The 16,061-nt window shown below is 40.8% G+C and overlaps 2 protein-coding genes across 3 annotated transcripts in view; one reads left to right on the top strand and one right to left on the bottom strand.

The window, feature by feature from the left end:
* LOC129748102 (uncharacterized) overlaps positions 1–16,061 on the bottom strand; it is a 73,295-nt gene that overhangs the window by 24,466 nt on the left and 32,768 nt on the right. The gene's annotated exons all lie outside the window — the stretch shown is intronic.
* Positions 9,192–9,758, top strand: LOC129742800 (uncharacterized). The gene has a single exon (XM_055734740.1). The coding sequence runs from the start codon at positions 9,192–9,194 to the stop codon at positions 9,756–9,758; it is 567 nt and encodes a 188-aa protein (XP_055590715.1).

Genomic DNA, 16,061 nt, shown 5'->3' with positions numbered 1-16,061 from the left:
GAAGAAAAAGTTTTGGGAAAATTCTCAATTTTACCGGGAATTTACCAAAGTAAGAATAAAACTGCTTTTGTAATGACTAGAAATCATAACAAATGCAGCTTAGAAATCAACACAACAGAAAAGGAATTCGATGACGATGAATATTTTGAAATAAATCATCCAAGGTTCAATACGAGAAATGAATTTAAAATATCGGAGCGAAGAAAAATCGGCTATTCAAAAAATACTCAGAGAAAACTCTAAAATTTCATATTTTGAAGATAAGAAACTTTCGTTTACTCATCAAATAAAACACAAAATTACAACAGTAGATAACATACCACTTCACACGAAGTCCTACCGTTATCCCCAGATTTTCGAAACAGAAGTACAGAAGCAAATAAAGAAGATGTTGAAAGACGGGATCATTCAAGAGTCTATCTCGCTTTATACATCACCGGTTTGGCTGGTACCGAAAAAAACCTGATGCTTCTGGTGTCAAAAAGTTTAGATTAGTCATCGACTATCGTAAATTGAATGACAAAACACAGAGGGTGAATGAATACGAAGGTTAAAATCCTCTTTAAATAAATAAAAATAGAATAGAATAGAATGACAAAACAATTTCCGATCGATATCCCATCCCGGATATAACGGAAATCTTAGACAAATTAGGTAGAGCAACTTATTTTTCTACCGTTGATTTAGTTTCTGGATTTCATCAAATCCAGCTCGATAGTAAGAACATCGAGCAAACCGCTTTCTCTGTAAGCCCAGGGAAATACAAGTGTACTCGCATGCCTTTTGGCTTAAAGAACGCACCAGCGAACTTTTGAAGGGTCACGGACGCCGTCCTTAGAGAACTGATTGGAAAATGCTGTCTCGTATACAAGTTATCACCATATCAATCTAAACCAGCCTAAATCATACGACAGCAGAAATCCAGCGACCCATCGGGATCAAGAGACACATTTTATGCTGACGCTAGCTGCGCGTATCCAGAGACACATTTTATGCTGACGCTATCGGCGCGTGGGAAAACCGCATCATTAGTAGAAAGAAAAATATGTTTTTGATTGATATAAATAGAAATATAAATTGATTGATCAAGTCAGTCTTTGGTTGACCGTCAGATTGATAGCTGCTTTTTTTAAAAAGTCTATCACAGCCGAAGCCACATAACTGGCGCCCGAAAGTCGGGACCATTTTCCAGTAAACGGATAAGCCCAAAACTTAGAAAAACTAAGTAAGTAAGCGAAGCTGCTCTGAGCCACCAAGTAGGACTTCGAGGACCGGACCCAGCTCCATCATCGCCAAGCTGATCGACTTGCGTCCCCGGAGTAAGGCAAAGTCGCACGCTGGAAAAGAGGACCAACCCGGACAAATTAAATAGGACCAAAGGATCTAAGCGATGTCCCGCAGTACTTTATTGTACTGCCTGTAAGTATAACTTTCATGAAAGAAATAATTTTAAGTAAAATTATAACTTTATAAACGCGAAATCGCATACTTATAACACAGCAGCAAGCCCGGACCAACCGTAAGCGACCTGCTATAATATCACAAAGTGAAGAAACTAATCCGAACGAAAACAAAAAAAACCTCACCGCGACGCGCCGCAACAGCGATAGTGAACTGCGAGTGTAAAACGATCAAACATTTATTTTTGCTTCTATTAAGATGGTGGAACCTAGCCAAATTATTAGGCCACCACGGCTTTCGGTTTCAAACTCGGGGCCCGCTAGCCAAGATAACCGATTCCAAGTTGAAAGGAATATTAGTTTTGAAGATCGAGGTAAAATCCCTCAAGTTGAAAGGGATTTACCTGATTTTAATGGCAATCCAAGAGATTTAAGCTCGTGGATGCTGGACGTCGAAGACGTTCTTGAACTTTTTGACGATTTGAGGGATATATTTCAGTATCACCTGTTAATTAAAACCATCCGTAGGATAAAAGGTGAGGTCAATGATGCGCTAGTTAATGCCGTCTCCTGCCAGACGTCGTAGTCAGCTTTTTGGGTGTCACCTGCATCAGTAGCGGCATCGAGTATAATCAACCGGCAACGAGGACGACCGATTCCCACAATGGAAGAGCTGAGTAGGCAAAATGTATGAATGTAACAGGTGTGTTCTTTCTAAAGCAGGTTGAATAAAATCAGTTTTAGTTGAACAGTAGTCAGGTCTAGACCTTTTTTTAAAAGAAGTCCCACTGGCAGAATTCTTAACTGGCGCCTGAGAATAGGGACCTCGTGAAAGTGGGAAAAGTATAAGTCTGTGGTGGAAAATTGTAAACAGTGCAAAGTGCAAAAATCCTCAAAGTGGAATATCCCAATATTCCAAGTGTTGGTCCAAGGAGCCAAGCAATATCACAACCTGGTTCAACGAGCCATCATCACGAAGACGAAAGCGGAGATTAGGACACCGAAGCCAACCGGCTCAATCGCTACTAGGGACCTTAGTAGTAGCGACGCAAACGACGGGCAAAAAGGCGAATCCCAACATAGCTGCCTGGTTTCCCCCCACGAGCGAAGGTCACCCCGAAGCTTACCCAGAAAGTCCAGTAAGGAAATGCTGGCATTTATGTAAGTACCTATTTTAATTTACATATTAGTTTTCACAAAAAAGTGATAAGACCCAAATTTCTAATAATCTTAAGTGTTCAAAAAAAAAACAAAAACAAAGGATTTAATTTGTTTCTAATAGGTACTTAATTTTCATTCAAAAAGTGATTGCTTTAAAAAAGCGACTGATTAAACTTGATTTTAAATCTGTGTATTCATTGAAGAAGTGTTTTTCATCAAAAAGTGACTGATTAAACTTGATTTTAAATTTTTGTCTTCATTGGAGGAGTGTTTTTTATCAGAAAGTGACTGATTAAATTTTATTCTAAAAATTTTTATTTAAATTAAAGAAGCGACTTATTAAAAAAGCGACTGATTTAATTTAATTATGATTTTTAATTTTGATCGAAAAAAAAATGTCGATTTCTTCTGAATCATCCATTCCTCCTCGGAGGTCAGATCCATTTGAGGACTTTATAGAAATGGGTAGAATACCCGATTTTATCATAGATTTGAGATTATTTAACGGGAATCCAACCGAACTGATGATTTGGATCCTTGACGTTGAAGGAATATTTCGGATGTACAGTTACATCCCGAAAGAATCCCTAAAATTCGATCTTATAGAAAAAACCGTAAGAAGGAGAATAACTGGGGAAGTTGCGGACGTTTTAAATGCTAATAATGTAACATCTGATTGGAAGGAAATAAAATCGACCTCGCTTTTTTATTATAGTGATAAGAGGGAGCTCAAAACTCTTGATTTTGAGCTAACTACTATCAAAAAAGGACCTTCTGAAACTTTGGCTGGATATTACAGCCGTGTCAATGAGCTACTGTCTGCGATAATCGCACAGGCTCAAACTGACGAGAAATATAGGAGAAACGCTCCTATTTACATTGATTATTTTAGGGAGAAAGCTCTAGACTCATTTATAAGAGGACATGAAAGGAGTCTTAGCCTTCTCCTGAAAACAGCACAACCAAAAACCTTGAGTAGTGCTTATCAATTTTGTCTTGACTACAATAACATGGACATTAGATCAGGTCCACTAAGAAATGATTATTCTCCAACAATTCCTCCTAGACCAAGAGGTCTAGAAATTCAAAAACCATCCCCTAACCCACAACCACGTTCACCTTCATTCCTACCGCCATTTAGGCCACAGCGTTTCCAACCCCAACCATTTCCACCACAACCAAGACCACACATATTTAATAATCCCCAAAATTCTAACCAGCAAAATTTCAGAAATTCAAACAATAACCAACCAGTTCCCATGGACATAGATTCGAGTATCCGGTCCAGAAATATAAATTATGGCAATCGGCCAACTTTCAACTTTAAGCGACAACATCCTCCGTCGCTACAAATACAAAACCATAAACGAGTGGCTCATCCACTCGAATATCCACCAGAATATTTCGAATATCAATATCTTTATTCAGAAGAATTTTATAATGAGGAAGATCTAAACTATTATTACGACCAAGCTTTTAAAATATCCGAGCCCGAGGAACCGATTTCTGACGAAGACAATTTACAAAAATTAGAGCCAACAAACTCCGAAGAAAATGCAAACAACGCTAATTTTTTAGAATGGAATCCGAGTTGGTAAACCCAACTCTACCTTTCATCTATTTGAAAACGACAATTGGCAAATTTCCCTTTTTGATAGACACAGGAGCCAACATTAATTTAGTTTCGCCTAAACTAGCTTATGCTTACGGGAGGTCAAAACCATATGACTTCTGTGCAAAAAATATTTCGAGTGCTAATGGTTGTTTCAATGCAACATCAGCAATCGATATAAATTTCTTTGAGTCGAAAATTGATTTCAAAGCTCAATTTTTTCTACACAAGTTCCACCCGTTCTTCCATGGAATAATTGGAACTAGTATATTGAAAGCATTAAATGCCACCATAGATTTTTCATCGAACACTCTTCGACTGGAAAAAGGTAACGAATTGTTAAGTATACAATTACTTCATTATTGCCCTGGAAAAGAGGAACCATCTTCTCATCTAACTTTTAGAACTAACCATTTAGATCAAATGGAAAGAAATAAAATTGAAAAAATTTTGATTTCAAATAAAGATGCTTTTTCACGAACCTGACTCTAAGTTGACTTGTGCAACAAGAGTAGAATGTTCAATCAATACTACTGATGATATCCCAGTACATCAGCGGGTATATCCATACCCAGCTGCATATTCTGACGAGGTCAACAGTCAGATTAATAAGCTTTTGAAAGATGGCATCATTAGACCATCTAGGTCACCTTGGACATCTCCAGTTTGGATCGTTCCTAAGAAGACCGATGCCTCAGGCATCAAAAAGTTTCGAATGGTTATCGATTACCGCAAGGTAAACGAAAAAAACCATCTCCGACAGGTACACCATGCCTGAAATCGGATATGTGATTGGCCAACTAAAAGGTCAAAAATACTTTTTAACTCTCGACCTTGCCTCTAGATTTCACCAAATCCGGATGAAAGAAAGTGATATTGAAAGGACGGCATTTTCCATAAATAATGGAAAATTCGAATTTACAAGAATGCCTTTTGGCTTAAAAAACGCACCAGCGGTTTTCCAAAGGGCTATCGATGATATTCTCCGGGAATACATAGGTAAAAAAAACTCTCGATGAACATTTAGATAACTTGTCTATCATATTAACAACTTTGAACAAAGCTGGACTAAAATCCAGATTGATAAATCCGAATTTCTACACACAGAAGTAGAATTTCTAGGATACGTTATCAGTTCAGACGGAGTCAAACCTAATGAAAAAAAGATTAAAACTATAAAACTTTTCCCTGAACCAAAAAATATAAAGGAAATAAGATCATTCCTTGGAATGATGGGCTATTACAGAAGATTTGTGAAGGATTTTGCGAAAATAGCAAAACCCCTCACCAACCTTCTAAGAGGAGAGGGAGTTCATTCATCCAAGAAAATTCAATTGTCACACGACCAAAAATCATGCTTTCAAAAAATGAAAAATATTCTCACTTCATCAGATATCCTTACATATCCTGATTATAACAAACCATTTCGGTTTGTTCGGAGCGGTTTTATCTCAGGGAGAAATTGGCAAAGATAAACCAATCCACTTTGCTTCCAGAACACTGTCAAAGGCGGAAGAAAAGTATTCAGTACCAGAAAAAGAAATGCTTGCCATATTTTGGGCACTTCAAAATATTCGAAATTTTCTTTATGGCTCAAAATATTAACAGATCACCAACCGTTGACCTTTTCGCTATCACCGCGGATGCCCTGAGCCGGATAGTTTGTTCAATGACTGGTACGCAGCATTCAGCGGATAACAGCCAACATTTTTATATAAAATCTGTTGATGTGCCAATCAATGTATTTAGACATCAAGTAATTTTAAACCAAGTACCGGATCAAGTGACAATAGAAAAACCATTTGAAAATTTTACTAGAATCAATGTATTTATCAAAGATATTAATGAAAATTCACTTTTGCAGGTTCTGAAAAATCATTTTGACACCAGTAAGTTAAACGGACTTTTAACAACGGAAGAAATCATGGGTAAATTACAAGAAGTATATAGAAAGCATTTCGGAAACCAAAATATGTTAAAAATCCGTTTTTCGCAAAAACAACTTCACGACATCCAGGAGGAGGACAAACAATGGAACGTTATAAAAAAGGAACATTGTCGTGCACACCGGGGTGCAGAAGAAAATAAGTGGCAAATTTGGGGAGGTTTTATTTCCCAAAGCTTTTTCAAAAATTGCATGAATTCGTAACAAATTGTCAATTATGCCACGAAAACAAATATGATCGAAACCCTATCCACTTTCCTTTACAAAAAACTCCCATACCAAATCAACCATTTCAAATAGCTCATATAGACATTCTTTTCATAGACAATCTCCAGTATTTAACGTATGTCGATAAATTTTCAAAATATGCTCAAGCTTATTTAATCCAGTCTCGAGCTGCAGTAGACCTCGTGCCTGCTGTAAAAGAGGTGTTATCCAAATTCAAATTTCCCGAAACTTTGGTCATGGATCAAGAAAAATCGTTTATGACAGGGGATCTAGTACACTTCTATAACACCAATCAAATAACGCCTTATATTGTGGCAACTGGGCGAAGCGAAATGAATGGCGTTGTAGAACGGTTCCATTCCACGATTTTGGAAATTTATCGAATCACGAAGAGAGAAAATCCGACAAAACCACCTGAACAATTAAAAGAAATTTCAATAGTCAAGTATAACTACACTATCCACTCTTCCACTAAATATACCCCATACGAAATCGTTATACCAAGCTCACAGAGTTCACACATAATCGAGACTGTTTATAAAAATTTATTGACGAAACAAACGAAAGACTTAAAATACCATAATCGTAAGACAAAACATAAACACATCATAGAAGGGACAAATGCTTTCGAAAAGACTGGACGTAGAGTTAAAACGGTACCTAGGTACAAGAAAATAAAGATAGACAAAGTTAGTAAGAGTACTATTAAAACAACTGACGGTAGACGTATTCACAAAAACGACATAAAAATAAGGAAATTTTAGACAAGACTTATAAAAACCTCATTTTACTCTTTCAGATTCCTGACACTTACGGTGCAGACATGGACATTCGACATAAAAAGACTGGACCAACCAATTTTCGTGTACGAGATAGGAACAGCAAGGATACAGTATCAATCAAATTATTACATCCACCATTTCAACATCAAAACACTCAAAACCTATATCACAGATCTGAAAGAAAAATTTAACAAGATTGTGATAAATCAATTCACAGAAATTATACAAGAAAAATTTGATGAGATTAATAATTTTTTAGAAAATATAATTCCTATTAAAAGACAAAAACGATGGGGCACGGTAGGTACTGTTTGGAAGTTTATAGCTGGAACCCGCAAACGATTTAAGGCTAATAAATTCCAGCATTAATAATCTCATTGTAAACAACAACAAGCAGGTAAAAATTAATCGTGAAATATCATTGCAACTAAAAGAATCATTTTTTAAAACTAAGGAAGCCATTCAGTTGTTTGAATCGAAAGCTACCGAATTATTTTCCATTAATATCTTCTTCAATTTAAAGCGACGTGGTAATCAAATCGAGAATATATTAGAAACAATAGTGTTAGCTAGATTAGGAATATTATATGAAAAGATTTTAAGCAAAAATGAGATAGAAACGCTAAGGAAAGATCTTGAACGAGAAAACGTCACCGTGTATACATCGTCAGAAGTCATAACATACGCAACAACATCTATAGCCACCAACCGTCAAGAGATGGTACTATTAATCAAAATGCCGAAATTGGATCCCCGAATTTTCCGTAAAATTCACGTTTACCCAATAATTCACAACCGACAACAAATTCATACAAATAATCGAATTTTCCTAGTACACCAAACCGCTAAATTTATGGTGAAGACATCGGAACAAACTATTTACGATATCAAAGATACTGAAATAGCTGACTCATCATGCATACCGAACCTTTTGGATGGAAAAGCCGCTATTGGCTATTTGCAACTATACATCTAATCCTATGCAGCAAGACATCATTCCTTTGGATATGCAACACATACTGGTAAACAGCGAAACTAATTTTACGCTAACATCCGACTGTGCAACTACTGACAGAACCCTTACCGGGTCATATCTGATTCAGTATGAGAATTGTACGATACGGATCAATAATATTGTTTACACCAGTAAAACCCAAAACATTACTGGAAAACCCTTGCATCTTCCTTTGGACGGAATATCAATTACCAAGAATGGCGAAATACTAAATCTCAGCTTGAACCATCTTCACAAACTTCAAACAGAAACCAGGAATGAACTTGATCTGCTACGTTTAGAAAACAACAGCTTGAATTTTCCTCATTGGTTAATTATTGGAGGAATAGCTGTTCTTCCCATTCTAATCGGTATAGCTATTTTGTTCAGTTTCCTTTTCCACAGAACAACAAATATCAAACTACACACAACCTCACCTGAAACTACCCCAGATGTCGAAAACCAGGTTTGGAAGACGGAACGAGGACGGAAGGAAACCAACTTTAGGAAACTCACGTTGTCGGACGTCATGACCCAGGAGGCTCAACTCTAAGCAAGGGCGAGTTAACGACACGGCTATGTGAAAATGGGTATCATATTTTCCAGACTTAGTCAGAAGTCTGGATAGTTGGTTCCCATATGCCACTGGTCTGCTGAATTGCTTGGGGGAACATAGCTAGAAGTCTGGATCATTGGTTCCCACACGATCGTACGTGCTCCCGCGAGTGGCGAGTGTAAGCAAGCATTGCAGGATTAGGTTTAGGTATTTATAAGAGTGATCTAATAATAATAAAGTCAGTCTTAGTTTTGGAGCTGAACACGTTAGTTTTATTTTTTTTAAAAGAAGTCCCCCGGACGAAAAACTTAACTAGCGCAAGAGGAAAAAGACCACTAAGGCCAAACCCAAACCCAAGCCCAAGCCCAAACGGGTCAGGGACAAGGGGGAGGCTTTGGTGGTAAAGGCCCCCGAAGGCACCTACGCCGACGTCCTCCGGCAAATGAGGACGAGCGATAGGCTGGTGGGCCTTGGAGGGGATGTGAGGAGAATCCGCCGAACTCGTTCGGCGAGATGATCCTCGAGCTCCGACGCGGCTCCCAGATCAAGAGCTCGGAATATAGCGCCCTCACGCAAGAGATTGTGGGGGGAGCTGCAGAAATCCGTGCTCTAAGCACCACGGTTACCGTCAGGGTGAAAAACCTTGACGAGATAGCCACGGATGTTGAGGTGCAAAACGCGCTGAGGGATCTGTGCAAGATCGGGACTGACCAGATCTCGGTCAGAATGCGTGAAGGCCCTCCCAGATCTGGGACACAGGTGGCCTTTGTGAAGCTTCCGGTTGCGGCAGCAAACGCCGCACTCAAGTGTGGGCGGCTAAAGGTGGGTTGGTCTATCTGCCAGATAGCTATCCCCCAGCAACCGGAAAGGTGCTTCAGGTGTGTCGAATATGGGCACAAGTCTTTTGCGTGCAAGGGCGCTGACAGAAGCGGGTTATGTTGGCGGTGCGGCGAAGTTGGCCATCAGGCGGCTGGCTGCACCAAAGACGCGAAGTGTCTCCACTACGGTGGAGGACACAGGGCTGGCAACCCTAGGTGCCCCGCCTTTCAAAAGGCGTCGGCTGCACCTTCGCGGGGATAGAAGCGGTTCAGCTCAACCTCAACCACTGCCACTCAGCACACTAGCTGTTGTGGCAGTTGGCGTTTGAGGAAAAGTTGGACCTGGCGTTAGTAGCAGACCCGTATCGTAGGACCACGGATGGCAGCAACTGGGTAACCGATAGAGCCAAACTGGCCGCGATATGGGTTACAGGAAGATACCCCATACAAGAGGTGGTTTCCGCTGGTGAGGAAGGCTTCGTTATAGCCAAGGTCAACGGGATCTTCGTCTGTAGCTGCTACGCCCCCCCCGCGGTGGTCTCTGGAGAGATTCGGCGTCATGATGGACAAAATCGTCGAAGGTCTCACGGGTCGGAGCCCCGTTGTCATAGGCGGAGACTTCAACGCGTGGGCCGTAGAATGGGGTAGTCGCCTTACAAACCCCAGGGGACAACTTCTACCGGAAGCCCTGGCAAGGCTGGGGAATGTAGGCAACACGAGGACCTACCACAGGAATGAGAGCGAGTCCATCATCGACGTCACCTTCAGCAGTCCGGGCTGGACGAGTGACTGGAGGGTAAGCGACGTGTTCACCGATAGCGATCACTTCGCGATCCGTTATCGTGTGGGCACAAGTTCGCGGCAGGTAGAAGAGGTACGACAACAGGAGCACGTCTCTGGAAGACAACACAATTCGACCAGAACGTCTTTGTCGATGTGTTAAACTGGGAGCGGACCTTGGAAAACCTGTCCGCGGAAGACCTAGCGAGGATACTCGCACGCGCATGCGACGCTGCGATGACAAGGAAGGCGAAGCGGAAGGACACTCGACAACCCGTCAACTGGTGGACGGCGGAAATCGCAGACCTGCGTACTAGCTGTCTACGGGCTTGGCGACATATGCAGAGAGCGAGGTCCCCGTCAGCGAGAGCGGAGTGGAGAGTACCCTACGCAATTGCAAGGTCTGCCCTCTGCAGGGCAATTAAGGCGAGCAAAAAGGCATGATTCAGGCAACTCTGCGAGGACACCAACGACAACCACTGGGGCGACGCTTACAGGATTGTCATGGCCAAAACGCGAAGCGGAGGTGCGCCACAGGAATCGTGTCCGATAAAACTGCGTGAGATTCCCACAGCACGAGGTAGTGATATGGCCGAGGGTCCCATTCGACTTCAGCTGAATAAAGCTCCGGATCCGGATGGCATCCCAAATGTGGAAGTGAAGGCTGCGCTCATGGAACATCCCGAAATGTTCCGGTCTTCACTGCAACAGTATGTGGATGATAGGGTCTTCCCAGATGCGTGGAAGCGGCAGCGATTGGTGCTCCTGCCAAAACCGGGCAAGCCCCCTGTTGAACCATCAGCGTATCGCCCGATATGTCTCCTGGACACTGCTGGCAAGGTTCTGGAAAAGGTGTTACAGAGTAGGATCCAGCTCTACACCGAAGGTGCGAACGGCCTGTCCGACAAACAGTTCGGTTTCCGGAAAGGTCGTAGCACGGTGGATGCCATTCGACTGGTCATCGAAAGGGCAGATGAAGCCAGGTTGAAGAAACGGAGAGAAGATCGGTTCTGCGCAGTGGTCACTCTCGACGTCAAGAACGCGTTTAACAGCGTCAGTTGGGCAACGATTGCGTCGTCGCTCATCAACATGAGGATTCCGGCATATATCTGTAGGATGGTGGAGTGTTACTTCCGTGACCGCCAACTACAGTATATGACCAGCGAGGGACTGGAAACAGTGAGAGTCTCGGCAGGGGTTCCACAAGGATGATACTTGGCCCGGTACTGTGGAAAATCGTCTACGACGAACTGCGTCTCCCCACAGGAGTGAGACTTGTGGGATTCGCCGACGACGTTGTTCTCCTGGCATCGGGCCCGTCAACGGAGGAAGTCCAGCTACTCGCCACAGTAGCTATTGAGAAGGTGGAAAACTGGATGCGCTCCAAGAGCCTACGCCTGGCTCACCACAAGACCGAGATGGTGCTGATCACCAACCTGATTTCAGCACAATCAGGGACGATCGCAGTTGGACCGTGCGCAATTGAGTCCAAGCGTGCGGTAAAATACCTGGGGATGATGATCGACGACCGGCTGAGCTTCACGGCCCACGTCGACTACGCCTGCAAAAGAGCGGCAATGGCGACAGCAGCCCTTTCACGGGCCATGTCGAACAACTCGGCGATCCGCTGCAGCCTTGAGCAGGCAGTGCAATCTGCAAAAGCTCTGCAGTGTGAAGCGGCTGATGAACCTGCGTGTAATCAGCGCATACCGAACGGTGTCCTCGGTAGCTGCTGATGTTGTGGCGGGAGTCATGCCCATCTCGGTCTTGCTAGAGGAAGATGCCTTCTGCTTCGAGAACAGGCACATGCCCGACGTGCGGAAACATGCCAGAGAGACCTCGCTGTCCAACTGACAGCACCAGTAGGACAGCTCGGAACGTGGCCGGTGGACCCATCGCTTGATCCCTTATATCGGATCCTGGATGGATCGAAGACATGGTGAGGTGGACTTTTGCATGACACAGTTCCTAACTGGTCACGGATGTTTCATGTAGTACCACCATCGGTTTGGACACGTGGCTTCGCCATCCTGTCTAACCTGCGAAGACATAAAAGAGACGCATAGTAAGGATAATGATGCGTTTAAGGACATTGAATATGTTCCCCAGCACGTGATTAGCATTTATTCTACCAGATATATCCAAAAATGTCCATCATCAGAGTTCTTAATATCATTCTTATAACACCATTACTGTCAGTTCCAAAGAGATGGATTCTCTGCTGGGAAGTGGTTGATAGGACAGTGTATTGCAATGGAACTGCAGAAGTATTTTACCAAAATTAGACTCCTTTAAAGTATTGGTACACAATTTGAATTGTGATGTGTTCGCTTTATGCGAAACTTGGCTCTCTCCAAACACATATTTCAACTTCCATAGCCACAATATTATCCGCCTGGATCGTGATGGTCAACGAGGGGGTGGCGTTCTTTTGGGGATCAAGAAATGTCACTCTTTCTATCGTATTCCACTACAACCATCTCCAGGTATTGAAGTCGTCAGTTACCAAGCTAGAATTAAAGGCCAAGATCTTTGCCTAGCATCGGTATGGGAAATTTAAAAAAAAAGTTTGTTTGTTTTTATTGAGACTTATATTTGAAGCTATTATACCGAGAAAAACTTTGAGGCAAGAGTAGAGCTTGACCTTGTAATATGGATGCACTTAGAGCTGCTCGTAGGGCCCGAGAGCAAGTGACCCAGGCTATGAGAAATGATAGTGTTGCTTCAGCTTACACGGCATTGGGCAATCGAACCTCGCGTGACACATCTATGACATACGGAACCTTGGCCAAAGCTATGCTCGACCCTAAGGGACTCCATGCATCTACTCTATTAATGTTTACACAGGGAAGTGACCTGGAAGATATGGCTGGAACAGTATCGGCAACCTGGACTGGAGAATTGATGACCATTGAAGAGATAATTGAGAGCAATAGGGACAGTTGATAGTTGATCAATAGTTGTCTAGCAGAGCCATTGTCTGTGACTCCCGAGAATCATTAAGGGTGACACCTTCTGGCCTTTAATCGTAGGTTTTATAAAATTGAAAAAAAAGGGGTGTGAGTAATGTGGCTCAGCATAATTAATACTTCAGCCACCTAAAGGGGGTGAATAATGTAAATCACTTTTGTTTGATTTTGTGCATAGAACGAAACCAAGAACAACGATGAAAATTTCCATAGGTAAGAAGGTAAATTAGACATGAGGGTTTGCAAGTATAAATAAAGTGGAACGAGTGTTCCAAGCATTATTATTAATTTAGACGAAAAGAGGCCTTCGTCATTAATCCGAATAGTCCACACAAAGAAACCCAGGCACATATTCAAAGTCATTTAACACGCAAAAACAAAGTACACCCTCACCCACGACCGATGGATATAGACTACCAACTACACAAGCGATGGACATAGACCCATCTATAAGAAGTAGGTTGACGTTGAATAGAAAATTGATTAATAACCAAGAACAAAATAGCGAGACAAACGAACAATCCGACGAGGATGACGCAGATTTTAAATTTTTGTACAATTCAATTTCAACCAAAAGTTCCCTAAATTATTTACCATATTTAAAATGCAAGTTCAAAAACTTAAATTTAAATATCCTATTAGACACCGGAGCCAATAAAAACATCATTCGACCAGGTATTTTTCTAAACACCATTGAAATTATAGACACTACTTAGAATCACGAATATGATGGAAAAAAAACTATTAACAAAAAGATGACCGAAAATGTTTAGAGACCAAAACTTCCAACTCAAACGTTTTACGAATCACAATTTCATAGTTTTTTCGATGGCATCATTGGTTCGCAATACATGGCCCAATGCAAAGCCAACATTGACTATCCAAAAGAAACCATCACTTTCCTAGATATTAATTTCCCCTTTTTTGAAATACTTCTCAAGAAAAGGGAATCCCACCACACGATCACCGTAAATACACATAAGAACGGTGATTGGTTTGTTCACACCTTTCAAGAAGACCCCTAAACTGAATTTTAACGTCAACAACTTCGAAACAATTACACCGATACCAACACATAATCGAAAAGAATTAATCGAACAGGACTTAGAAAACCTGATAAGAACATCCCATTTATCAGCGTAAGAAAAAAAGAAACTTATCAATATCATTTACGAAAATCAAACTGTACTATTAAAACAGGGAGAGAAACTTTTTGCGACTACAGTAATTACTCACAAAATCAATACAACAGACGATCGATCGGTATATACAAAAAGTTATCGCTATCCTTATCACTTTAAAAGGATGTCGAGGAGCAAATTCAAGAATTGCTTGACAATGAGTAATAAAACCATCTGCCAGTTCATATTCATTAGCAATATGGGTTGTTCCCAAAAAAGTAGATGTATCCGGAAAAAGGAAAGTCAAAATAGTTATCGACTATAGAAAACTTATTGAAAAAACTATACTAGACGATAAATTCCCAGTGCCACAGATCGAAGAAATCCTAGACAGTCTTGGTAAATCTGTTTATTTTTCAACAATTGACTTTAAATCTAGATTTCACCAAATTCCGATGGATCCAGCACATATGGAGAAGACTGCTTTCTCTACAGATAAAGCGGTATATCAATTTACAAGGATGCCTTTCGGGCTCAAAGGAGCACCCGGGACATTCCAAAAACGTATGAATAGCATTTAGGCAGAATACATAGGTACAATTTGTTTCGTATATCTTGACGATATCATAACAATAGGTTATAGTTTTAAAAAACCATCTTGGAAATCTTAAAAACGTTTTAACAGACAGATTTCAATCTTAAATTTCAGCTAGACAAATGCGAATTCCTAAAGAATAAAAAGAATTAAACGGATTTTTTGGGATATATCTCCCGCGACGGACTAAACCCAATCCTGAGAAAATAAATAAAATTATTGGCTGGCCCTTGCCAAAAAATGCGAAGAAATAAATCAATTCTTAGGCCTGGCAGGTTGTTATAGAAGATTCATTAATGATTTCTCGAAAATCACTAGATCAATGACGAAGTATCTAGTACAAGAAACAGTTATAGATAAAAATGATAAGGAATTTTCTTCGGCTTTTAATACGCTAAAACAAACCATAGCCACCGATCAAGTTTTTACTTATCCTCAGTTTGAACTACCGTTTATCCTTACAACGGATGTCTCAGGATTCGCATTAGGCGCTGTCATTTACCAAATTCAAAACAATATGGAAAGACCCATTGCATTTACGTCAAGAACCCTTAACGACACAGAGACTCGGTATGCTACAATAGAGAAAGAGGCTCTAGCTATAATCTGGGCCATTAAAAAATTCAAAATTCAAAAATTCACTCTTGTAACTGACCATAAACCTTTGACATTCATAAAAACACCCGAAAAAATGCTTAAATATTACGCTTTTCACTGTCAAATACAGAGAAGGAAAATCGAATGTGGTTGCTGATGCTTTAAGCAGACTACCAATCGACGTAAACTTAAATTCAAATGAAGACGCAGCTGAATCAGAAGTGGATGAAGATAAAACCGTCTACTCAGCTGAAATCTCGGATGATTATGTTATAAATTCAACTGAGCGTCCAATAAACTGTTACAGAAATCAAGTTATTTTTAGATATAGTACTCATAACATAGAGGCCTTCACATACCCATTCGAAAATTATCGCAGAACAATAATAGCCATGCAAAATTACGATGAAGCATCTTTAACAGAGTTTATAAAACAATACCATCATGGAAAACAGATGGCAATTTTCGCCCGAGAAAATCTTATTAACCTTATCCAAATTTGC

Source organism: Uranotaenia lowii, chromosome 2 (genome assembly GCF_029784155.1).
Source record: "Uranotaenia lowii strain MFRU-FL chromosome 2, ASM2978415v1, whole genome shotgun sequence".
Taxonomy (NCBI): domain Eukaryota; kingdom Metazoa; phylum Arthropoda; class Insecta; order Diptera; family Culicidae; genus Uranotaenia; species Uranotaenia lowii.
The sequence above is the reverse complement of the archived record's forward strand: the minus strand, read 5'-3'. Positions and strand labels throughout refer to the sequence as shown.